At 40.4% G+C, this 26,116-nt stretch overlaps 1 protein-coding gene and 1 long non-coding RNA gene across 4 annotated transcripts; one reads left to right on the top strand and one right to left on the bottom strand.

Moving 5' to 3' along the window:
• The first annotated feature begins 5,206 nt into the window (after positions 1-5,206).
• Positions 5,207-24,551, top strand: LOC116039982. The gene is made up of 4 exons (XR_004102551.1): positions 5,207-5,331; positions 9,607-9,608; positions 21,846-21,855; positions 24,540-24,551. It is a non-coding gene; the product is annotated as an uncharacterized LOC116039982 (long non-coding RNA).
• LOC116039980 (MICOS complex subunit MIC26) lies at positions 7,950-23,542 on the bottom strand. 3 transcript variants are annotated; one of them, XM_031285169.2, is made up of 9 exons: positions 23,433-23,541; positions 22,924-23,031; positions 20,799-20,921; positions 17,763-17,795; positions 15,851-15,905; positions 13,831-13,926; positions 12,862-12,953; positions 8,974-9,063; positions 7,950-8,596 (listed from the first exon to the last, which is right to left on the bottom strand). In XM_031285169.2, the coding sequence occupies exons 1-9, from the start codon at positions 23,448-23,450 to the stop codon at positions 8,558-8,560; spliced, it is 654 nt and encodes a 217-aa protein (XP_031141029.1). In that variant the 5' UTR covers positions 23,451-23,541; the 3' UTR covers positions 7,950-8,557. The 3 variants fall into 3 exon arrangements, with proteins under 3 accessions (XP_031141029.1, XP_031141032.1, XP_031141031.1); XM_031285171.2 differs by having other exon boundaries at positions 7,951-8,593; XM_031285172.2 differs by lacking the exon at positions 17,763-17,795 and having other exon boundaries at positions 23,433-23,542.
• Positions 24,552-26,116: the final 1,565 nt, after the last annotated feature.

The raw sequence follows: 26,116 nt of genomic DNA, 5'->3' as shown, positions 1-26,116 counted from the left end.
TTTTTCAATGGAATTCTATTGCTAGGCAACAGCCTGGCCCGTGTTAACTTACTGTCAGTTGATGTCATTCACATCCACTGCAACAGGAAATCTACTTGGGGCCATTTAGACTGTTTGTTTACAACTGTGAAACGGGGAAAAGGTGTAACGTGTTCGGGACTTGATTGATTCTTCTTAAAATTAAATAGCTAACAAAAGTTATATTAAATGGTTTTGGACTAGCTGTGATAGATCTGTCAAAGGATAAACGGACATACACTACCGGTCAAAAGTTTGGGGTCACTTAGAAATGTCCATTCCGCTCCATTATAGACAGAATACCAGCTGAGATCAGTTGCATTGTTTTTTTAAACTATGGCAGCAGTTTTCAGATTACATTATGTGCTTACATAATTGCAAAAGGGTTCTCCAATGTTTTCTCACTTAGCCTTTTAAAATGATATCAGATTAGTAAACAGAATGGGCCTCTGGACCATTGGATGAATGGTTGCTGATAATGGAGAATGTAGATATGGCATTAAAGATCAGACACTTCTTTCTACAACAGTCGAGAACCCTTTTGCAATTATGTAAGCACATCTGAAAACTGCTGCCCTGATTAAAAAAAACAATGCAACTGATCTCAGCTGGTATTCTGTCTGGAATGGTAATTTCTAAGTGACCCCAAACTTTTGACCGTGTGTGTGTATTTAAGATGGTGTTGCATGTTGACAAACAATCTCACTTGAAGGTACATTTGTAGCATTTGATTCTTCCACATAGTCTTCCTCAGCAGATGGGAGTTTGCTCAGTTTTTAGGGAATTTTTTAGTCTATAGCTCCAATGTTCCACTTCCAGGATTGCTCCGGTGACGCTGGAAATACCGCCGGATGTCCCTCATTTTGGCCGGATGTCCGTCCCCGTCCTCTTCTTTTGTGTTGGCGTTCTAACCTCCGGTGGATTTCTGAGGACTATGGTTAACTGCTCCTCAGATCTCTGCAGGGTAAATCCAGACAGCTAGCTAGACTATCTGTCCAATCTGAGTTTTCTGTTGCACGACTAAAACTACTTTTGAACGTACACGTTCCACTAAAACAAGTTCCTCCCCGAGGCTATTTAGCAGCGGCTCTTTCAGGAGCTTAGCCCCTCCCAAGATGATTGTGATTGGTTTAAAGAAATGCCAATGAACCAGAACATGTTTTTCTACCATATAAAAAAACACAGTGTGGACTCGCCAGACCTTCCTCCGCAGCGCTGTGGAGGAAGGTCTGGCAAGGCGAGACTAGTTTCAGAGTTTCAGAGTTGATTTGACAAAATAATCTCAGTCAAATGTCCGTTCAGCAGTTATAGAGTTGAGATTGTTTTCACAACTGAAGTTCGCAATGTCAAGAATGAATTTATCAATACATTTACATGCCGACAGTAGTAGAAACGTACATCAAAATAAAATATAAAAAGCACGAGTTCCAGTGTTCCAGCCAATTTTAGATACTTAAATATAAAGAAATATATAAGAACAATATTTCCCTCTGAGGTGTAGTCGAGGTGATTTGTTGGAAGTATAAAGTAGCATAAAATAAAAAATATTCAATTACACGTATGTCAAATTGTACTCAAGTACAGTACTTCAAAAAACAACTTCTGCTTTTTATATGAGGCAGCGACACTGGAGTCAGAGTCTTTCCTGTCTGTCTGATATATCTAACCATCCAGTTTCACATCAACTCACAGAGGTGGAAAATGAAAACCAGACTACACTGAAATAAATTGAAAGCTGTATAATTTGTAGCTCTGCAACTGGAAAAAGTGAAAAACATCTGTAACAATATCTAAGATTAACGGTAAAACGTGATGCTGTTGTTACCAGAATCTGTCCGTCCCTGAGCAGTAAAAACCACACGTGATGTTTGTACTGAATGTGCTTTTCTCAGAGAAAACCTTGAGCTATTTTGGCACTTTGTTCACATGCTATATTTTGGCAAGCACATCCGAATACGTTTTACAAAGTATTTTAGAAGATTTGAGGAACTTTCAAACAAGAATGCGGTGGTCTTTAGTTCCTGTTTGTCGACTGAAGTATGTTCTCGTAAACGCTTTCCCAGACTGCTCCCTTTGACACATGTAGCCTCGTTGATTTATCCTGCTGTTTGTGTTCAAAAGCTTGTTTATAGCCGACAAATGCTTCTAATCAGAGCTCAGGTGTTTTTTTTTAAAAGCCACATAAACTTAGTTTAGCCCTGAACGTTTCAAACAGCAGAGGAGAGTTGCATCATATCCACATCAGTGGTCCAAAGATAAATCTAAACCAGACAGAGGAAAGGAAAAGAGAGGGAATGGGATTAAAATGGAAATATTCACACTGAAGACAGCATCCACGTCTGTTTTTGCCATCACGTTCAGTGAACAATGAACTTGTGCGGTTGTATGAGGAAGTGCTGCAAGCACAACCACAGGACACGACCTCTGCACACACACGAGCAGTCTGTAGACCAGTGTTTCTCAAACGGAGGTACGTGTACCTCTAGGGGTACTCTGGAGGACTGCAGGGGGTACGTGTCCCCCTAGGGGTACTTTAGAGGACTGCAGGGGGTACGTGTCCCCCTAGGAGTACGTGTCCCCCTAGGGGTACTCTGGAGGACTGCAGGGGGTACGTGTCCCCCTAGGGGTACTTTAGAGGACTGCAGGGGGTACGTGTCCCCCTAGGGGTACTTTAGAGGACTGCAGGGGGTACGTGTCCCCCTAGGGGTACTCTGGAGGACTGCAGGGGGTACGGGACATTTTTTGCTAAATGTTTTTCAGTTACAAGGCTGTAGTTACTTCTACTGGCTTTTTTGTTGTTTTTTTTCAAAGTTTTTGTTGCTGTTTTTTGAAGTTTGTCTCCTTTTTTTGAAGGTGTTGTCGTTTGTTTTGACCTATTCTTGTCTTTCTTCCTTCCTTTTTTCTTTCTAAGTTGTAACTCTTTTGTTGTTACTTTTGTCCTTCTTTCTACTGTGTTTTTATTAGTATTTTCAACCTATTCTTGCCTTACTTCCTTCTTTCTACCGTCTTTTTCCAAGGTTTTGTCATTTTTAAAGTTTTGTCTCCTTTTTCCATCAGCATTTAAATATTTTCTACATACAAGGCTGCTGTTTAGTAAATCTATCGCTGACTTACGTATTGTTCCTCTTTATATAGACTTTTTTTTTTCTACCAAAACTTATTCGCGCCCGTAGGGGGTACATGGCTTAAAAAAACTATTCAAATGGGAACATTATTGAAAAACACTTGAGAACGACTACAGAGCAAACAACGCACAGCTCAGAGCCGCCTGAGGCATTATAGTCATTTAAAACCAAATTAAGCAGTGAAAGATAATTAGTAGGCTGAAACTAAATAAAAACTAAAACCTTCAAGAAAAAACTAAACTGAAACTATATTGCCAGGTTAAAAACCTAATAAAAGTGAAATTAAATTAAACAAGAATAATTTCAGTTTTTAACAGCAACTTTACGGCGTTGAACTCGACGTTCCAGGAGAAGGCGCTGTGCCGTGACTGCTCGGACACAAGCAGCGCGAAGATTAAACTTTAAACATCATGGATATTCTTCAACCATGTATTTTGTCTGCAGCTACATACTTCTGAGACAGTATACCAAAAGCAAACTGACACTAAATATATAAAAACTAGGACTGTCATGGATTCAAATATTGAATTGCAATTAATCGCATGATTCTCCATAGTGAACTCGCGATCAATCACATGATTGTCTATAGTGAACTCGCGATCAATCACATGATTGTCTATAGTGAACTTGTGATTAATCGCAAATTACTCACATTTTTTATCTGTTCTAAATGTACTTTAAAGGAAATTTTTCAAGTTTTAATGCAGTTATCAACATAGGGGCAGAGAAACATGCTTGCTAAATGCAAATCTTTAAAAACTAAAACTAAATCTTTCTGAAAAACTAAGCTAAGCTAGCGAACACACTCTGAAAAGTAACTAAACTAAAGTCAGTAAACAAAGTTAAAACTAAAATAGAGGGCCCAATTTTAACGATCTAAGCGCACGACGTGAAGCGCATGGCGCAGGTGCGTTTAGGGCGTGTACTAATCCACTTTGCTAGCAATAACCCAATCAGGATCAAGATAGCAATACGCCCAGAATGCACCTGAACACACCTCCCTGTAAGACCAGCACAGCACAGATGGGCGCAGGTGCATTTGCTATTTAAACGACGTGGGCGCTGGACGGGAAACTGACAACAGCATCGGTCTTAAACTAGCAAAGACACTTGCGTCGGGCTTGGCGCTGCGCCGGGTGCATTTACCAGGGCTGCAACAAAAGATTATTTTCATTGTTGATTAGTTGAGTCTCTAAAAGGTCAGAAAATGGTGAAAATGTGGATCAGTGTTTCCCAAAAAGCCCAAGATGAAGTCCTCAAATGTCTCGTTTTTTCCGCAACTCAAAGATATTCAGTTTACTGTCAGAGGAGAAAAGAAACTAGAACAATATTCACATTTAACAAGCTGAGAAGTTTTACTTTTTTTTTTAATAAATAAAAATAACTTTCTGCTTATTATTTTCTCACATTAGAAAATTATCTCAGTAAATTAAAAAATAAACCTTCATTTGCACACATATTTATTCTTCTCCCTCCTGGGCGGAGATATAGTTCCCCCAGGGTAAAAGGCAATACATGTTCCTTTGTTCCAAGTGCAATAAAGCCACCTAATTGCACTGCTCAGCAGCCCTTTATCGCGGCTACCGTTCAAACAGACACGTCCCATAATAACCCATGTCCTCTTGTACGTTGTGTTTGTGTTTTTGCCCTCTCGACGGACAATAAAGATCTGAACTTATATGGGCGTTTTTTCAGCAGCAGGACACTTTGAACTCCTTTAAAGATCCTCAATAATGCATCAGGAGACAAAGATGTACCAACATGTCACAATGAGAAATACATAATTAGTTTTCTGTAACAGAGGAGTCAAGAAACTAGAAAGTTTATCTTAAGCAGCTATACTTCTAATTATAAGCATTCTCTGTCTGAAGTCACAGCTTTATAAATTAACATTTTGCTCATGAGCCAAATTTATGGTTAAATAACTGATGAAGAAATGGCGTTGCTTCAGTCAGATGCCAGATTTAATTACATAGCGTTAAGATAAAACCTCATACAGTATATACAGAGCATTATTAGACATGGACAACAAACACATTCAGCCCATTAATGAGTAAATCCAGCTGTAGTACACACATTATTTGGCCCTTTACTGTAGCAGTGTAGCATTATTAGCATCAAACTGGGACGTGAATACATCTGGGGAAATAAATATGTAGACATGTTTGAAAACAGATATTAAACAGTGGTCCACTGATAAGAGATGGACTGGACTGTGTGTTACTACAAGCTTTCATTGCTGTTGATGCACGGGGCAGCCATTTTTGGATTTTTAGCTCGGGGTACTTGGTGGTTGTCCCGAGTTCCGAGCTCGAAAATCCGAGGTCAGGGGGCGTTTCCGACTTTAACCTCAGAGTACAAATGGAACGCAATATAAAAAGGCAAAGCGCTTGCGCACACAACATGGTGTTCAACGCAGCCCTGTTTCAGTTTTAAAAACACGTGTTGCTACTTTTTGTCGGGGCTGAACCATAGACCGTTAACGATATTTCTACAGTCTATGGGATGAACGTGGCCGCGATATTTACGGAGCCCCTAAAGGGACATGGGGGATTTTTTTTTTTTTCGTGAGCACAGGAGAAACCAATCTAAGGCTAGCAAAATCATGCTAACTAAGTACTGTTAACGTCATGTGGCTTAAGTTAATATTTCCCTTTTATAGCATGAAATGGGTTAACAGTTACCTTATCATCTTTAAGTTTGTTGATGACACTATCAGGTACATTTTATTGTGTTTTCAGGGAGATGAATACTTCCTCCTCTGCTGCCGTTCTGACAGGTATTCAGATTGGTTTCTCGTGAGCACCCAAAAGTATCTTGTGCTCATGAGAACAAGACAAAAAAAGTCCCTAGATATTGGCTCGTCACAGCTGTCCTGGTACTGTTTAATGTGGCTAATAAAAAACAATAAAAAAACAGGGCTTCATAATACAGAGGAAAGGCTTTAAAGTGCTCATATTATGCTTTTTAGCTTTTTCCCTTTCCTTTATTGTGTTATATATCTGTTTTGTGCACGTTATAGGTTTACAAAGTGAAAAAGCCCAAAGTCCACCCCAAAGGGACTTACCATCTCCAACAGAAAACACTGTTCACAAACTGCTCCAAACAGCTCTATTGTAGTCCAGCCTTTACTTCAGAGACAAACGTGGTCACTTTGGAACACACGTTATAATGCTCACCTAGCTGCTAGCATGGCACGCCCTCATACTCTGCTTCTGACTGGCTAGTAGTCCTTACCTAGGTACTGTCAGGACACGCCCTCATACTCTGCTTCTGACTGGCTAGTAGTCCTTACCTAGGTACTGTCAGGGCACGCCCTCATACTCTGCTTCTGACTGGCTAGTAGTCCTTACCTAGGTACTGTCAGGGCACGCCCTCATACTCTGCTTCTGACTGGCTAGTAGTCCTTACCTAGGTACTGTCAGGGCACGCCCTCATACTCTGCTTCTGACTGGCTAGTAGTCCTTACCTAGCTACTGAGCATGTGCGACTCCCAACAAAGATGTTACAGCAGTGAGAGGTCTCACTCTGTAGCTAAAACAGAGAGCTCAACACACAGGGTGAAAAGAGGAGCTGCAGCAATGTGAAGTACAACAAAAATATGGTGTTTTTTGAAAATTAAACCATGTAAACCTATTCTGATATAACCTCTAAATACAATTATGAATCTGAAAATGAGCATAATATGAGCACTTTAAGGAATAGTTCGACATTTTGGCAAATAACGCAAAGAAAAATAAAACAGCTCGCGCTCCACTCACTTTCTTTGAAAGCTGTTCACAGGTTTTTGAGATATTCTGCTTACAAACAGAAGAAGAGACAAATAAAACAGAATAAAACATAAATAACCTTCCTTCTATTAATATTTTCCATTAACAATTATATTATTGGTCACACGCTCTCTTTAGGGCAGCAACTGAAAACGTGCGACGTGACGTCTTCTAAATGTTTTTAAACAGTCCAAAAAAAAAAAAAAAAAGATATTCAGTTTACCATCAAATAAGACAAGAAAAATGAACTAATTCTCACATTTGGGAAGCTGAAAGCAACCACATTACTTGACTAATTTATCGAAATAGTGGCTGATTAATATCTGTTGAATTACTAATTAGTTAAACTACTTATTGTTTCAGCTCCGAGTATTTGAGTTTATTTTTTTTTTTATTAATTGTGTTTAACCTGTTTTTCTTTTTTAATCTGATTTCTGGGGCTTTCATTTGCAATTCAACTTGTTTCTATTTAAATCTACTTTCATTTCCACAACATCTATACATATATGTCTTATGTTTATATACATTTATATCTCTCTTTGTGAAGCACTTTGGTGCAAACTTGTCTGCTTTTTAAAGGTCCAATGTGTAGGAATTTCTCCCACCTAGCGTTGAGATCATATATCGCAATCAACTCTCTCGCTCCACGCAGTCCAAAGTACGTATTACAGCTACAGTAGCCTTCACGCTTCAAAAAGCCGGTCTCTTGCTCTTTTCAATATCCTTTTTCTTTTTCTGGGCGAAGGAGAGGACTCCTGTTCCTGAAATTTGGATTTTGAATACGTGTGATCCTCCATGTTTCCTTCTTCAAACTTGCCGGGGCCGGGAAGCTACGATACCCGTTAGCAGCGTTAGCAGCAGCTGTGAGTTTATCATGTGACAGAGAAAACACGAAAGGCGGAGCAGTATGTCCTGTATGTCCCTTACTGGCTAACATATTTCAAGATGGAGCATGAATATGGAGCGTCTACCCCAGTTCACGCGAATGCAAATGTAAAATTTCAAGCCAAAAGGAATACTTGGAATTGATGGTGGTGGTAAATATTCATGAAAAAGGACAAGTTTGTGAACGGGCAACACAGATTTTGATAATGAACAACTAAACATGTTACACACTGGACCTTTAAAGTGCTATATAATGAAATAAAACTGAGTTTTAACAGTGTCACGTCTCTCTGTAACAGTCTGTGAAACTGTGTCGTGCAGTTTGAACAAATACAAGAATAAGGAAGGATCGGTGGCAGACATCCTTAATGTTAGAGAGCAAACACTGCAGAAACTCGACCCTGTGACCTGTTTCGCGGAACAGAACAGAAACTGGAAGAGCTGACGTCATGAGAAAATATGACAGAGGACGAAGGGGAGGAGGACTGCAGTTATCTCAATAACTGGATGTAAAAAGACTCTGCTTCTTGGAAGAGGTCGCAGTGTTCAGGAATGACTCAAGAGGAGGCAGGAGGGGTTTCAGAAACACACTTACACCACCACGTTTCTGAGATATACAACTTAAATAACTAAGTCCTGGTTTGTGGCTGTGGGAGTTTGGTTGTGAGTTAATACTAATAAGAGTGGTACAGGTGTGAGTGTGTGTTACTGGAAGGTGAAAGTCTCTCAGGATGGACAGGTGTGTGTCTTCTTGCCGTCTCAGCTGGTCTTGTCGTTGCTCTCTGTTTGCTCTTTCTTCTCCAAAAAAAAAGACATAATACAGATTACAATAAACCTTTTAACATCAATATACATAAATCCATATACATGATAATTAGGGCTGTCCCCTCTATTGTTGTTGTCGTTTTGTTCTTAGTCGACTACGATTTCTTTAGCCGATTAGTCATTTTTTTTATGCTTTGTTATGCTGAATGACTGAATTCCAAGAAACTTATGAGCACATTTCTGGTAAACACAAGATTTAAAGTGGTGCTTTTGCCTGATTCTTTCTTTACAGATCTGTAGATTAAACTGATAAGTCGACAAAATCACATGATAGAGTGTTAGTCGACTGAGAATTTCTTTACTCGAGTACAGCCCTGATGATAATATTTGGAGATAATACTGAGACTCACCTTCTTTTTGCCAAACGGAGGCTCTTTCCAAAGAGTCTCCACGGTGACGCGGCCCCGCTGAGCCAAGGTGGACGCCGAGTCCCGACTCACCTGGTGGAAACACGAGAAACAGCATTAACAAAGCACCCAATCAGAGAGAGGGCTGAAATATTGTAACTAATAATCAGATCATGGTTAGGTGTCTGGCAGGTGTTTTTCCAACATTTATTTTAAGACATTTGGAAATTATAATTACTGCCTTGCGGTCGTTTGCCTCCGGCAACCAGTCACCTTGCAGTTTACGTCTATGTCTGGATCTACACCAAGAAACAGGTGGAGTGCGCCGTTCTTAAGGAGCAAACACAGCTACAACTTCATATTTGGGCAGAGAACAAGGCAACATACATATTTTGGATTTGGGTATTATAAATTTGCGCGTCTGAGAATTTTTTTTTTTTATGAGTTGTGTGTTTGTGGGTATTGTGACGCCTTAAAAATAATTCCTTTACTCCAAGACAATAAAAGAAATCTTGAAAAAAGATCCTCAGATGGAATTGGACCATTAAAAGTGTATCCAGGTTATCTTAACTGTAGGGGACGGACCAAAATGAGGGATATCCGGTGGAATTTTCGGCGGCACCGGAGCAATCCCAGAAGTGGAACGTCGTGGATCTCAACTATGATATACTGATTAATTATAAACATAGCATCTTTAAAACCACCAGGGGAGTAGCACAACATTCTGGGCCCCGTAGAAAGGCATTTTCTATGGGACCCTCCCCGCACTGCAGCTATTCATTCTAGCATCTTTTTGGGCCGTCCTCACATGAAGGCCCTGAGTACTCAGTCCCCTCCCCCCCCCCTGAAAACCACAAAAAATAAGTTATTTTGAAATGAAGAACTGAGAGGAACTACCAACTATACTTGTAAGGCTTTGGCTCATAACTAATGCTATCTTTTAAATCTATAGGTCAAAATGTTTTTGCCAGATCTACATTTTGGCACACGATACAACAATTTAAAATAAAAATAGTACACAAGTTTGCAGCTTTCCAGTTCATTTCTTAGATATTTTAGACCCATAAATTGGTTTTATTACACGTCCCTCAAACAAAAAGTCTTTTGACTTGCAAACAAGAGGCTCAACGTCTCTTTTTTTAAATCTTGTCAGCTCATGTGTTTTCATATCTGCACTCCGCCCTGGTCGTCCATCTCACTGCTGCGTATGTGCTGAGCTGAAGTGTGACCACGTCAGGGCGTGTTTCTTTATGTACACTTATGTGTGAAAAAATTAGGACACCCATGCTAAAGTTGACTAAAAAGAGGAATTAAAAAAAAATCATCTTTTGGAAATATAAAAAATTAATTAAAAAAATGAGGAAAAATCCAATCTTTAAGGACACCAATTTTGTTTGTGAATGATTAAAATACAGGGGGCATAAGTGAGTACACCCCTATGTTAAATTCCCATAGAGGCAGGCAGATTTTTACTTTTAAAGGCCAGTTATTTCATGGATCCAGGATACTATGCATCCTGATAAAGTTCCCTTGGCCTTTGGAATTAAAATAGCCCCACATCATCACATACCCTTCACCATACCTAGAGATTGGCATGGTTGTATTTCAGTTAGCCTAATAGCTGGTTTGATTTGCATTGAGAGATGATTTTATGGAAAGTACCCCATGCCAATCTGTAGATATGGTGAAGGGGATGTGATGATGTGGGGCTATTTTAATTCCAAAGGCCAAGGGAACTTTATCAGGATGCATAGTATCCTGGATCCATGAAATAACTGGCCTTTCAAAATAAAATTCTGCCTGCCTCTATGGGAATTTAACATAGGGGTGTACTCACTTATGCTTATATAAGAACATTTATTTATTTACGATACATTATTAATTCACAAAGAAAATTGGTGTCCTTAAAGGTTGGATTTTTCCTATTTTTTTTAAATTCAGGCATTAAGATCAATTTGCAAAAGATGATTTTTTTATTCCTCTTTTTAGTCAACTTTAGCATGGGTGTCCTAATTTTTTCACATGACTGTATTTGTGTGTTCCTGTCTGTCGGCTCTCTGGGTGGAAATACAGTAAATAAAATGGCCCAGACACAATTCACAGCCAGAACTTCCTGCAGGAAAGCACAACCCTTTCCTAACAGGAAATGAGACAGAGATCAAACATACACAAACGCTGATACAGCATAGAGACCTGCCTGGAAAGTTCGCATCTACGTGATGTCCGTCTGAGCTGATAAAGCTACAGTTAGTTGGGGCGAGGGTGTGAATTTCCTCTTTGGTTTTCTGTTAAAATAGCTTCTTTTTTTTGTCTCACCGGTGCCCAACAAATACCTACCAACAGGGAATAATTTGTACCTTAAAAGAAAATAAAGTAGATGTATGTCGCTGGTCCTGCTTTCACAGCTGTTTCCTGAGTTTATTTCAGTATTGGGAGAAAGATTAAATAAAGATGTGAAAACAGATTTAGAGGTGTCATCTTTTTGTCCCTATTGTGTGGAAGTTTTTGCTGACTCGTTAGGAAAATCCAGTTTATATGTGGGAGCGGAGTGGAGTTTAGTGTCCTGGGGTGTACATACCGTCTAACATGGACAAATATAACAAAGTCTTATGGACAAACAGTTGTACCAGTAAATGCCATGTAAAGGCCTTAAAAACTTGCATTGGAGATGTGCAAGTTGCAGGAAGTCTATGCAACTTTACTGTTACGCAAAACATCTGAAAGGATTTAAAAAAAGATCCCCTTGCCCAACAGGATGGGTGGTGGATCAAAGAAATAACATTGAAACAAATAGATCTGCCCACCAAGTTGTTCCCGTAAGAAGGATCTTAACGCTGTGCAACATTTCTAGCGCAAGGCTCTTTCTCGACTTCTGATAAATACACAAGACTTGTTGCTGGATTTGTTTCAACACAAAACATCTGAAACATAATTTGAACTTCGAGCAACATTTGTTACTTAAGACGTCAGCTGATTGTGTGACTGGACTGAGAGTCAGTCACACACTTTTAACTCATCCCAGCTGAGTTACCAATCCACTTTTAGTTGGTCTCCATTGATACTTGGATTCAGACAGCTGCTGAGTAAATGCAACCAGAAGTCTAGAAGGGATGGAAATCTTTATGAGTGTGTATGTAATATTTCATTTTAATTAACGTGTATCTTTGAAAAAGCATAACAGACTTGCAAAAGTAAGTGTAAACAAAAGCGTATTTTCTTATCTTTATCTTATCTAGAAATTACAATCATTTCAACTAAGGAGCCTTTAGTTAGACGTCTGATTTAGGGAACAAATCTGATTATATTTAGTTGTGAACGACCGCGTTGCATGGAACAGTTTGATGTGGAGCTTTACACGGATGTAACTCTGATGAATATTAATTCACAAAACAGGGAGGTTGCGCGGCCGGGTGAGCTCAGTTGGTACAGCGTGCGCACGTATGTAGAGGTTTACTCCTCGAGGCAGCGGCCGCTGGTTTAACTCTGACCCACGGCCCTTTGCTGCATGTCATTCCCCCCCACTCTCTCCCCTTTCAGGTAGCTGGAGAGATGCCAGTTCACCTCCTGGGCACTGCCAGGTGCTCTTGAGCAAGGCACCGTACCCCCCCCCCAACAGCTCAGGGCGCTGGTCCAGCACTGGCAGCCCACTCACTCTGACATCTCTCCATTTGTGCATGAATAGGTCCTGAGCATGTGTGTGTATTTCAGGCCTGTGTGTAGTGATTTCTAACAAACAGAGTGTAAATTGTAATTTCCCCACTGGGGATCAATAAACAGTATAAATTATAAATTATTATGTCTTCATCGGTCCTGTGAATATAAAGGCCTAAAAATGTCACAAAAAATAATCTGTAAAGAAAAGAAACAGAGAGGTTGCAATAATAACCACACCTTCAGTAAAGACGCAGCCTGCTGAGGGTAAAACATGGAGGCACTCAGAGCCATGAGTCCAACTGGAAACACCAGCTGCTTCACCCTGGAGCCTGGGAGAGAAAGAGGAGAGGTTATAAACCAGGCATCAGAGGGAAAGCGCTGCTGTATGAACGGTTATGACCCTTGCCTCGTTACCTTGACTTGACCCACATTTTACTGCTTTAATAATTACTCTGAAGACGGACAGACAACAGCTCCGTGGCTGTGTGACGCCCTGTGTGTGCTGCACTCTTTCACTTGACTTTTAAATGGGAAAAAAATCAACCAAATACAAACAAACAGTTATCAGAGAAGGGCCTTAAGTTTGTTACTTTAAAGCGGGGTTTTACAAAGTCTGACACTGTCACAAAACTGAGACAAACAGGATGACTCTCAGGCAAGTTCTGGAAAGTGTCTTAAAATAATAAATCCTCGAGAAGTGTTGAGTCACACTGAATGATATCAATTTGTTTCACGTCTGTGTGTTAAGATTTGACCGAGTCATGACTCTGAGGAGTGCAAATTACGATGCAAATTGCTGCAATTAGGTTTTAAAAGTACCTTCATCATCTCCATGATAGTGCTGCACGATATATTGTTTTATTATTGTCATTGCAATGTCAACCTGCACGCTAAACATGCCGCGAAGTACAGAAAGATATTGCACTTGGAATATAGTAACAACCTGTTTAATTACATTCTGTCTAGCTCTCCCTCAGAAAGGCTTTTTGTAACGTCACGTTTGAAACCGAGCATTGTTGACACGCTGGTTTTAACATCAGTAGTGTGAATAGTGAATTGTCTGGGATTAAAATGAATTTCTCGTAGAAAACAGGCGTGTCACATCAAGATTTTTCCACCGTATCGTCTCCCGCTCACTCGTTATCAGCCCGTCTGACCCAATTCGTCTCTGAGAGGTAATGCAGGTCAGTGTACGGTTACCTTTACCTTTGGCCAAATAAAGTCCCAGGAAGCCAGAGAAGCCCACCGCCGCAACACTGGGGTAGAAGTCAGGAGGGGGGTCACTGAGGAACTGGTACACATCTGAAAAATAAAATAAGGGTTGAAGACACTGAGAGAAGATGGCTGATGGGTTGTGAAATATCTGAAAACAGCAATTCCACAGATTGTTTACAGGTCTAGCATATTTAGGGCCCGAGCTCCGATAGCGGCGAAGGCCCTATTGGAACTGAAGGAATTATTATTTTCTGCAAATTAATTGGCTTTTTGAGGGGCTTAACATATTCAAAAACTCACCACAATTGGCAGTCTCTTCAAGTCTGGGGAAAATTTACGTATTTTAAGGGTTTCGGGAATAGGCGCACAAAAATGGCTCGCTAGCGCCCCCTACAAAGTTAAAAGAATTGAGCCCCTGCAGTGCGTTTATCGTAGACTCACGAAACTTGGTACACATATGTAAGATGTCAAGATGTACAAAAAACGTCATTGTAGCTATACCCTAAACCCAACAGGAAGTCCGCCATTTTGAATTGAAAGTTCGAAATTAGTGCGATTTTGGCCATTTCCACGTCGTACTTTAACAAACTCCTCCTAGAGATTTCATCCGATTAACTTCAAATTCGGTCTGTACCATCTTAAGATGTTAAAGATGAAAAGTTGTTAAAAGAAAAACTTTTCGTCATAGGGCGTGGCCGTGGCGGGGCGGCCATTTTGTGCATTTTGCCATCGAAACAGGAAGTGGGTGTAACTCGAGTGTACATTGTCAATTTGGCTCGAAACTTTTCATGATTCATAAGAGTCTAACTATGAGGACATTTACCCAAAACATTGACTCAAAGTAATAGCGCCTACTAGTGGCAAAAGGAAGTAGGCCTAAAAGTCAAGGTTCTATACTAACAAACTCCTCCTAGAGATTTCATCCGGTGGACTTCAAACTTGGTCTGTACCATCTCAACACCTTAAAGATGAAAAGTTATTAAAAGAAAAACTTTTCGTCAAACGGTGTGGGCGTGGCGTGGCGGCCATTTTGAGTATTTAGCGATGAACGAGAAAGTGACTGTAACTACAGTGTACATTGTCATATTTGCTTGAAATTTCCCACAACCAACAAGAGTCCAGGCCTGAGGACGTATACAGGCCAATATTGAGTTTTGGTCATAGCGCCCCCAGCTGGCAACAGGAAATCAGCCTTATATGACAAACATCATACGATTTAAATGAAACTTATGTGTGGTCTACATGTGATACTGAGCCGGCCCCTATAATATAACCACGCCCACTTACTCAGGCCACGCCTCCTTTCATAACATTTTAACCGTTTAAGGTAGAGTCTTGTGTGAGGTGTCATTGAACTCAGCGGGGATTTCCCTTTTCATTGGTGACGATTTGCGGTGTCTGAGTGCTGCACAAATGCACGGTCGCAAGGAGCGGCGTCCGCCAGTAGCCCCGACGCGCGCAGAGGCTCTGGGGGATACGGTGAATAAGCTAAAGTCCCAATAAGTCGTGTGTTCCTTTAAAGTGGAATTCCACAGATTGTTTACAGGTCTAGCATATTTGTTTCCCGTCTTTTTTTTTTTCACCTTTATTTATTCAGGGAAGGTTCACTGAGAGGAAGCCTCTCTTTTGCAGGAACGACCTGATCACATTCACACAGTTCCACATTCATAGCTGGAAGCTGCCCAGTACGACCCCAGTCTGATCTGCTGCCACTGAGCAGCTCCACTGGAGCTGTTGGGGTTAAGGACCTTGCTCAAGGGCACCTCAGTGGTGGTAATGAGGGAGGGACAAGAGCTGCTCTTTCACTTTCCCCACCCAGATTTTTTTACCTGTCGGTCTGGGTATTGAACCGATGACCTCCCGGTCATTCCACAGATTGTTTACAGGTCTAGCATATTTGTTTTTGTTCTTTTAGTCCTGTCCGTCGACTAACTATTCAAACTAATTGAATATGCTCACGGCACATATATCGTTGACTACACTGACCAAGAAAAAAATGTGTTTTTTTCACCTGTGACTGTTGTTATGGAGGTGTTGAGTGTGGGCTCCACAGTCTGGTATAATTGCTGGAGTCCAAAGATTAACAGCAGACACAGGGGGAGAGAGAGAGAGGGGAGAGGAGAGAGAGGAGAGAGAGAGGAGGAGAGAGAGAGAGAGAGAGAGAGAGAGAGAGAGAGAGAGAGAGAGAGAGAAGAGCAGGTTACTTTCATCTGATAACAGCCTTTATGTGCTGACTTATTGAAATGCACAATAAAACAACTTTCTTTTTTTTCTTTATATAACACTTTCATATCATAAAGTTAGCTGTAATAGCAGCAGGGTTATAATAGTTGGACTGAAAAGTCAAACTAAGAGTGTGCAAAGGTGACTGAATCAGTCTCAACTATTTTATGTACTTGAGAGATCAGATGCGGAGCAGAGGAATAAAAAGAGAAAGCAAAGACACAATCAGGAACCTAAATGTAAGCAAAAAGGTCATGAAAATAGTCTTTTTTTGTTATTTAGTTCTGTATGCAGATATTGTTGTATTTATTTCCTTTCTTTTCTGTATATGTCATGAAATGTTTTAATATTGTCTGATTAAATGTTGTTTTGGACCCCGGGAAGACTAGCTGGTCGTCTTAGGCGTCAGCTAATGGGGATCCCTATAATAAATACAAATACTTTCAAATTAATTGACATGTCTTTTACATAACCTGACATCAGGGAACAAAATCCAGGTTGCTACGGCTGTTTGAGGCTGTGAAGAGTTTGTAAACAGCAGAAAAACTGAGCTATAACTACGCATCGTAATAAAGCACATATATGTCAAACTCTTCAATCATATATGTGACTACATCCGTTATCAAATCCATCAAACAAATTATTGATTGAACCTTTAAAACCTTGATAAAATTAAGACGATTCTTGAGAGTAAAAACACACTCTACTACTATCAATAAGGAGGGTGGTGTGTGTTTTGCACTCACAATAAGTACAGTTGTGCTCATAAGTTTATGAACCCATGCTAAAGTTGACTACCAACATCCCCTTCACCATACCTAGAGATTGGCATGGGGTACTTTCCATAAAATCATCTCTCAATGCAAATCAAACCAGCTATTAGGCTAACTGAAATAAAACCATGTCAATCTCTAGGTATGGTGAAGGGTATGTGATGATGTGGGGGTATGGTGAAGGGTATGTGATGATGTGGGGTATGGTGAAGGGTATGTGATGATGTGGGGGTATGGTGAAGGGTATGTGATGATGTGGGGGTATGGTGAAGGGGATGTGATGATGTGGGGGTATGGTGAAGGGGATGTGATGATGTGGGGCTATTTTAATTCCAAAGGCCAAGGGAACTTTATCAGGATGCATAGTATCCTGGATCCATGAAATAACTGGCCTTTAAAAGTAAAAATCTGCCTGCCTCTATGGGAATTTAACATAGGGGTGTATTTACTTATGCCCCCTGTATTTTAAGGAAGAACATTTATTTATTTACGATACATTATTCATTCACAAAGAAAATTGGTGTCCTTAAAGGTTGGATTTTTTCTATTTTTTTTTTTTAAATTAGGGCATTAAGATCAATTTCCAAAAGATGATTTTTTTATTCCTCTTTTTAGTCAACTTTAGCATGGATTCATAAACATATGAGCACCACTGTACCACTTCGATTTCACAGACGCTGTGTTAAAATAAACAGTTAAGCAAAAAAGCCGACAGCTTTGTCACAGATGGTTTGGACACGTTTTTGATGTGACCGTCAAAGTGAAGACGGTCAGTTGTAGTGACCAAAAAACCTGACGTCACTCAAAAAGGTTGTTGTAACAGTGTTCAGTAAACCTTTTTTTTCTTCATAAACAGCCCAAACAGCAACCACAGCTTTTCATAAAAGAAAAGTAAAAATAATATTTGTATATTTACACGTCACTCACCTCTACTTTCTCCATTACAGCTTGGCCCGTTTGCTGAGAAAAAGATAAAGTTAAAGTTAATTTTCCCCATTTGTTTATCATCACATGAATGAAAAAATAAAACTATTTGTTAATGAAAGAAGTAAATCTTCACTTCTTTTTATTTTGATGACTCTGTGTTAACAGACAAACACCCACAAGTCAATGATAGTAGTGAACTGATCCTTAATTTAACTTCTGAAGAATTTTTCATGGAACCATCTGTGTTACTTTTTGGGCAATTTGGTTGAAAGAAACCCAAATTTCTGACGTAAGAGACTTTGAAAACAAGAGGCTTAATCTCATTTGGACTCCGACAGTATGTTCTGCCCGTTGTTGTGTATGACTCCACTGATGTGAGCACATGGCCCAAATAAACCACGAGTTACTCAGGGTATATTAAGAAAGTAAATCAAGTTAAATGTTTGGTTTTGTACCGGACGCTGCTTCAGATCAACAGACAGCACTATAACAAGCCACAAGCATACCAAACTGTGACGCAGCCTTTGATTTCTGCAAAGGTCAGGACATCAGTTATGGCTCTTGTATTTGCGTTGTTGCATAAAAGAACTGCTGTGCCATGACCTTCGACCGGGGACAGAGTTTAAAGCAATGATGATTTCTGGTGCTTGCTGAAGTTTTTGACTTAAACGCAAATGCAGAAATGTGTTTTCAGCAAGCCATTAGGATATTGTGAAGTATTCCACTGATATCGTTCTTAGAAAAGAGGTAGAACAGGTGTGGAGTCTGTAGTTCATCCGAAAATTGATGTTCTAACACTCTCAATGTTACCGGAATCTTAACTGGAAATGATGGAGAGACTTCACACATGGCGATTCCGATGATTTCAGATTAAATGCAGCTTTATTCAACATTGAACACAGGAGATAACCATGTGTACACACACAAGCTGCATGTACCCAGAGTGTCTCTCGATCCTAGGATTGAACATACATTTTATACTTCCTGGGGCCGCCCACCAGGAAACCCTTATTCATGACCTCATCATAACAACTGTGTGGTTCCCATACTCAGTTAGACTCAGATCTCCTGTAGGCCCCACCAAAGGTCATAGGTAAACTGTACCTAAGTTGTTATTCAGCTATAGGCTTTCAGAATACATAACTCCTGGACATATGATCATGAGGGCCTCTTTGCATGTCATTTTCTCATACCCAACATCTGGATCAGAACACAACCTGCTCACGCATAGGGCCTCTGACCTTCTACCTAGATCTTAATAACACATTACAGAACATATGAAATATGAAAATACATTTGAGTACATGCAGGCTTGATTATTCCACCTATCACTCAACGTGACATAATGACTTTGCGTAAACATACACGCCCACTTTCTTAAGCCAAGTGGCGTGTTATCTGTACCCATTTTGAGCTATCCGCGTGTATGTCTAGGCTGTATACAGCGGACGTAAACATACACGCCACTTTCTAAAGCCAAGTGGCGTGTTATCTGTACACATTTTGAGCGCCGTATACAGCGGACGGGTTAGCTTTAGTAAAAGAAGAAAGCGACGGTTGAGTTTAGGAAACGTGACACGCGGGACGCGATCCCTGGTCTCCTGGGTGAAAGTCCTGTTTGACCCATCCTCCACCCCGACCAACCTCTATACACAGATTCTCGCCCTTTCATACTACTCGCTACGGCGTAAATTCACACGCAATCGCAAGGTAATGTAAGTCAATGGAGGCCAAAAAGCGAGTATGCGTCTTGATAACACGCCAAAAATGGCACACGAATTGCCGTGTCATACATACACCACTTCATGAGAACACTCAGTACCCCAGTCAGTACCCCAATAACAGATGTGCTTCACATCCACTTTTCTTTTGTCATTATTCTGGAAATAAAAGTGATGAACGAACATCAGCTGCTTTGCTTCTCAACTCGTGATGCATTTTCTGCAGAGATGGCAGGGAGTCAGAACAGCTGACTAAAAACATTGACATCGCACGTTAGGAATGAAAACTGACGAGTTGAGTAACTGCGGAAGATCTGAGAGAAATGTTAGGAAAACAGTTTGGGCTTCTGGACGGTTGTTCAACATTTCCACAAACTATGACAAACGTGAGCCAAAAATAAAGTTTAAAACAAAGGTCTGAGCTCAGATGGACAGCATTTGTACTGATAGCCCCGAAGGGCCGACAGAATCGGAAAGATGATTAGTTCTAGTTTATTATGAACGTGTTGAAAAATATAAAAATAAAAAGATAAATAAGAACATTTCAGCACAGGCAAGAAAACCAACAAAAACAAAATCCTCAGCAACCATATCTTCATATTCAAAGAAGGATTTCCATGTTCATAAAAGGAGTAGGATGTCCTACCTCCCTTTTCTATTTTTGTACTTTAGTTAAATACAAAACAATTGCTAACACTTTACTTGAAGGTATCTACATAAGAGTGACATGACACTGTCATGAATGTGTCTTAAATATAAACAAGTCACATGACACTGTCATGTGTTCGTGACAATGTCATGACACATGAACTCTAACAGTAACCCTAACTTGTTGTGACAAAAACCGAATGACACAGTCTGACAGAAGCGTTATGTCATAAACGTTTATGACTTGTTTATAATGTTTAGGACACGTTCATGACAGTGTCATGTCACTCTTATGTAGATACCTTCAAGTAAAGTGTAACCAAACAATTCAATTATTCACTTTCCAATTCTAAATTTGACTCCTTCGTAATGTTTTTTGTTCTCTTTGGTTTGAGCAGCTCACGACTTCTATAACTGGTTAACGGTCTGGTTACACTTGGGAATTATTGCGTTTACGTGTGGCTCAAGTTACGGTAAGTAGAGAGAGTTTGGTTGGTGGAGTTTTGCAGCGATACACAGACAGAAACTGAGCATCTCCACCCTTAAGTCCAACATGCAGGTAGTAGGAATTCTGGAAAACATGTTCCAACAGAGCACAAACCCAACTGTTTGACTGCATTAAGTGTTATTAAGTTATTGTGCCAGGGAGTGTGTGATATGAACAAACCTGGCACTGGTTCGTGTACGGTTCGGCCATTTTTCTGAGCGTTGCCACGCTCTGCTCCAGCGGCCCGGCCTCTGGCTCCACGTACCGAGTCTCCGCTTCAGGCCTGGTGTATAACGACGGCAGCTGAAACAGACAACAGCAAGGTGAGAATCAGTGTTAAGGTAGAATCAAAGGGGCCGATAAAAAGAGTCAAAGCTGAAAAGGGAACACATCCTTTTTTCAATCACAGGTCTGACTGACTAAGCAGGTATTCATTGATTGAACACAGACTAAACATTTTGTAGTCTGGTATTGATTTTACAAAACCAGGGTTGCATCTCATAACCCTTAAATTGCATCCCTGACTCCTCCACTTGCCTCCCTTCCTCGCGTCTTGGCTGACGCGGTCCAGTTGGTCAGTTAGGACAGAAGACAAACAACTTCTCTCATTTAAGGTGGTAAATTAAAGCTGGAATAATAACAGAAACTTGTATACGAGGATCTTTCCGGTTTGAGAAGCCACAGTCAGCGGTTTGCTGTTTCTCTGTCTCTTCTCCCCCCCAATAAGAATGCAGTTCAAAAATCACAGTTCAAGGGCGCCTGGATAGCTCAGTTGGTAGAGCGGGCGCCCATATGTAGAGGTTTATTCCTCAACGCAGCGGCCGTGGGTTCTACTCCGACCTGCAGCCCTTTGCTGCATGTCATTCCCCTCTCTCTCTCTCCCCCCTTTCATGTCTTCAGCTGTCCTGTCAATAAAGGCCTAAAAATGCCCCAAAAATAATCTAAAAAAAATAAAAATAAATAAATCACAGTTCAATATATGTAAAATGTGCAGGCTGTTGTGATTGGTTAATACTAAGGCAGGAGGCAGCCGTGGATTTAGACTTTGGCGCCTCCTCATGGTGCACAGGCTGGTCCCACTCGATCCATCCAACGGTAGAGGACACCACCCTGAAAAAAGATGTCCCGCTCTCCCTTCCCCCCGGGGTATTGTTCACTCGTTTTACGAGGATGGTGTCCGTTTACTTAGTAATTCAAACTGACTGCCTCCTCACCCTCAAGTGTCAGTGCTCTGTCTGTGTGTGTGTGTCTATGTGTGTGTGGCCATTCTTTTAAGATGACTGTTCTCTACAGCACTAGTTAATATTCCTAACATATTTATGGTGTAAAGGTCAAAGTTGAGCTTAGAACACAGGAGAAAGAATAATCAGTACTACAGCTATATTTGTTTTATCTGTTGGGGAATCTGTCTAATGTTTGCAAAACCATAACGGTGAATTTGTTGTTATACTGATCTATATACTATTACAATACCTCCCATTTCTGTATTGTATAATGACTGTTTTCTGATTCATGGGACTTGTAGCACCGCAATTTCCCATTAACATATGGTTTTGTAGAATATGATGCATTGCTGCAGATTGTACACATTAAACAGCGTGGTATTAGTAATAATAATCAGTAACTTGAACAATGGCTGTAACCCTATTACTTCAAACCTCTAATACTGACTGTTGATTTGTGTCTATCCTACTGTCTACTTTAGTCCCTTATAATGCCCATATTTAATGCTGTCTTTTTAAAAACTTTATCCTAGTTTTTATATTACTATATTATAACTATATTACTACATCATTCTCTTATATTGTCCATATTTAATGCTGGTCTCTAGACTTTATCCTTGCACTATTGGACTTATTTGCACTACCACCATGACACCCCCTCTCATAGAGCACCTCACCATGCAGACTGAACCACAGGGTCAGTCCCTGCCCTGTCACTGCAAGACTCTCATGCTTATACATCCCTTAGTACATTCATGTGGATTTTTTATTTAGTATATTTTCTTTTATTGTCCATATTATTCATGTGGATTTGTTATTTGATCAAACTGTTTATGATGTATGTGTATGTTGTGTGTGATTCTTTAAGCTACTGGGACCTTGAATTTCCCCTTGGGGATCAATAAAGTATATCTATCTATCTATCTATCTATCTATCTATCTATCTATCTATCTATCTATCTATCTAGTACTCTTACTGCAGTAAAGCATGTGAATACTTCTTGCACCACTGCTGATGACAAGGTTTGACATGACCTGACAGTATCGCATCTCCCCCGTGTGTCAGTTATTGACTAACCCACCTCATCGATGCTCAGAGCTGGCTGTGAGCTCTTCTTCCCCTCCGTGGCAGCCAGCACCGCGCCGCTCAGCAGGCCCGTCAGACCCGGAGCTGCGACACACAGCGACACCTGGCGGCACACCGGTAGAACACACACAATGGTAGCGACCATTAAAACGAACTAATACAGCGCTAAACGACGCTGCTCTGTCAGTTAAAACACGTCACATAACAATTCAGTCACTATTGGGACATATAGGAGTGAAATAACATATTTTAACACGGACGCTTGATTAAAAGAAGACAAAGAGCATTCGTGCGTGTTTAGCTAACTGACCCGTTAGCAACAGCAGCTAACCTGCTAGCTAACATTGGCAGTTGACTAATTTAGCAACGTTTTGACTAGATTTTTGTTGTAGAAGTTCAGCGTGTAACACTAACAACATACCCTTCACTACATGACAGCCGACACTTTATATGTACACGATGTTTAAGGTGATAAAAACGTGAAAATCGTTAAAAAATAGTTACCAGTTTCACATATGACATTCTCTTTCCAGGAGACTTTCGCTTTTCTACGGCAAGCCGACGGAGAGACACACCAAAGCGCGCATGCGCATTATACTTCAGTTGACAGTCAAAACAAAGTCTCTGAAGAAGTCCAAATGTTCTCTATATAAACACTTAGAAATTGAATAAATAATCAAATATATATTTCAGACACTTAAATCTAATACAATTTGAAATATTTGGCAAATCAACATCATTAGATGGATTTTTTTACTTGAATACACACAAGTTCCTTCTGCATTTATTTTATCTGTGCAGGGACAATAATACAAAAAAAAAAAAAAGTCCCGTGACTAATGGCAGACATAGACTTGAGTCAGAAACAAACACACACAGATCTAAAATCACTCAGGTAGGCAGCTGAAAGTTGACCAATATGAACATTTATTTCTGGAAAGAAGTTACAAATCGTTTCCAAAGAGTTTCTACTCAGATTATAAGATATACTAATCTGATTTTACTTTCTTTTTCGAGTACAGTCATTGCAGCAAGGTATGTTTTTTTTTTTAATCCTCTATTCTGTTTTCCTACTGGCAGACTGAAGACTGGTGGACTAAAGGATGCTGCGCTATGAGTGGATGTGCCATGAATCAGGACAGTAGTACTTTAACGGTTACACGTTTCTTCTTTTAACAGCAACATGAGAGGAGGAATAGGAGGAGGATGAGGAGGAGGAGCAGCGAGAGGACTGCAGAGTGGCAGATGTGATGTTCATGATATCAGCTGCAGAGTACAGCGACACAGAAGAGACGTTAAAGGGACTTAAGGAAGTTAAAGAGGCCGGTTTCCCAACCAGACCGGCCTCTGACACGGTGATCATTGCTGTGACACGCTTCTCCAAGGACGTAACTTTGGGTTCAACATTAGTGAGGTTATTTGTTTTAACATTTGGGGGGGCATAATAACTGGGGGGGGGAGGCATAATAACCGGGGGGGTGGGAGGGTTGTCCCCGAGGAAATTTAGAGCATCAAAAAACTTAATTTCCTGCATTGTGGGACATTTTTCTGCAACAATTTGTGCCTTTTCTGCATCAAGTTATGGTGCAAATGTCTTAAATTATGTAAAAGGGAAATATTATTCTCCTGTGTTTTCTCCTTTCTGCAGGTTCAAAACGTCATACGTGTTTCGGGATGTTTTTTTAAGCAGTTAATATTCCTCATTAATCATTATGATAAGATATTGGGGTGGGAGGGGGGTTCTCCACTGGCCAGTTTTGATTATTGTGTCTCACCCCCCCCATGAATTAGGCCTATGGGTTTTTCTGAAAGTCTTGGAAGTTGAAAATTAGAAAGTCGAGGTAGATTTTTAAGTGGCATGTGGCAGCCGGAAGTGGCACGTCCTGGCATGTGCCACTTTCCTAAAGCCAAGTGGCGTGTTGTCGAGAGGCTACTCGTGAGAAGCCTTGCGAGGCTACGTCACACGCGGGTTGCGTTCAGGAAAAGAAGAAACGGTTGGGTTTAGGAAAACAACAAACGCGGAAAGGTAACATCACTCGCGGGACACGAGGTCACACGCGGGACGCGATCCCCGCTCTCCTGGGTGAAAGGCCTGTGTTTTCCCCATCCTCCACCCAGACCAACCTCCCTACACAGATTTTCACCCTTTAATACTACTCGCTACGGCGTCAATTCACACGCAATCGGCATACAGAAGTACATGCCACTTAAAAATCTAACTCCCTCTCAAATTAGATTGGACTAGGAAAAGAAACATAATATAAGATCCTGAAAAGTAAAAAAAAAGAATAGTTATGGGTCTGGAAATGTTTTGAACCTGAAAAATGGAGAATATGAGCAATGTTTATTTTCCCTTTTACTTGGTGGTCCTTATTTTAATGTAGCTTCTGTATTCCAGGCTTCGGTTACTTTAGGTTTGTAAACTGAAAACGTAGCTACAGATGGCTGCGTATTAGAGCTGCGACGATTGGTCGATTGAAAGAACGTGGAACTATTTTGATAATCAAGACATTTTTCAAGCGACAATACCAAAACATTTTCTGATTCCAGCTCCTAAAATCTGAGGATTTTGCTGCTTTTCTTTGTCTTATAGGATAGTAAATAATAGATCTTGGAGTTTCTTGACTGATGGTCGAACAAAACGAGACATTTTAAGACGCCACTTTGGTCTCTGGGAAATCATTTTTCACAATTATTTGATATTTAATTGACTAAACGATACATTGATATAATTATCATTAGTCGCAGCCCTCCTGCATTTACTGTATCTTCTGAAAACATTTCCCCCCTTTGAAAACATAGATGCGTTATGAAGTCCACAGTTTAACTCACAACTTCTCACTGCTGAGGAGGACGTTAAACTTGGAAAATGTGTTGAAGATTTATCCCCCCCAAAAAAAGACAAACCGCAGTGGAATCACATGAACACTGTAAAGCTGCGGCTCAGGACTCGAGAGGTGTGTGTGAACAGCAGGGACATCGCTGATACAAAGAGAACAGTGAATTAAAAGGATGATACCGGAGTGTTTTCATGTCCGATTCTTAAAAAAAAAACATGCGACCTACAAACAAATTTGTATGATGAAAAACCTGTAAATTTAACATTTAGTCAATGAACATTTTGCAAAAGTTGGTGGAGACGGTAATAAACGCACCTAGGGTTCAACGCTTAGGGGTTGTTGTTTTTT

This window comes from Sander lucioperca, chromosome 14 (genome assembly GCF_008315115.2).
Source record: "Sander lucioperca isolate FBNREF2018 chromosome 14, SLUC_FBN_1.2, whole genome shotgun sequence".
NCBI lineage: Eukaryota > Metazoa > Chordata > Actinopteri > Perciformes > Percidae > Sander > Sander lucioperca.
Note: the sequence above shows the minus strand (reverse complement) of the source record. Positions and strands in the feature narration are given on the sequence as shown.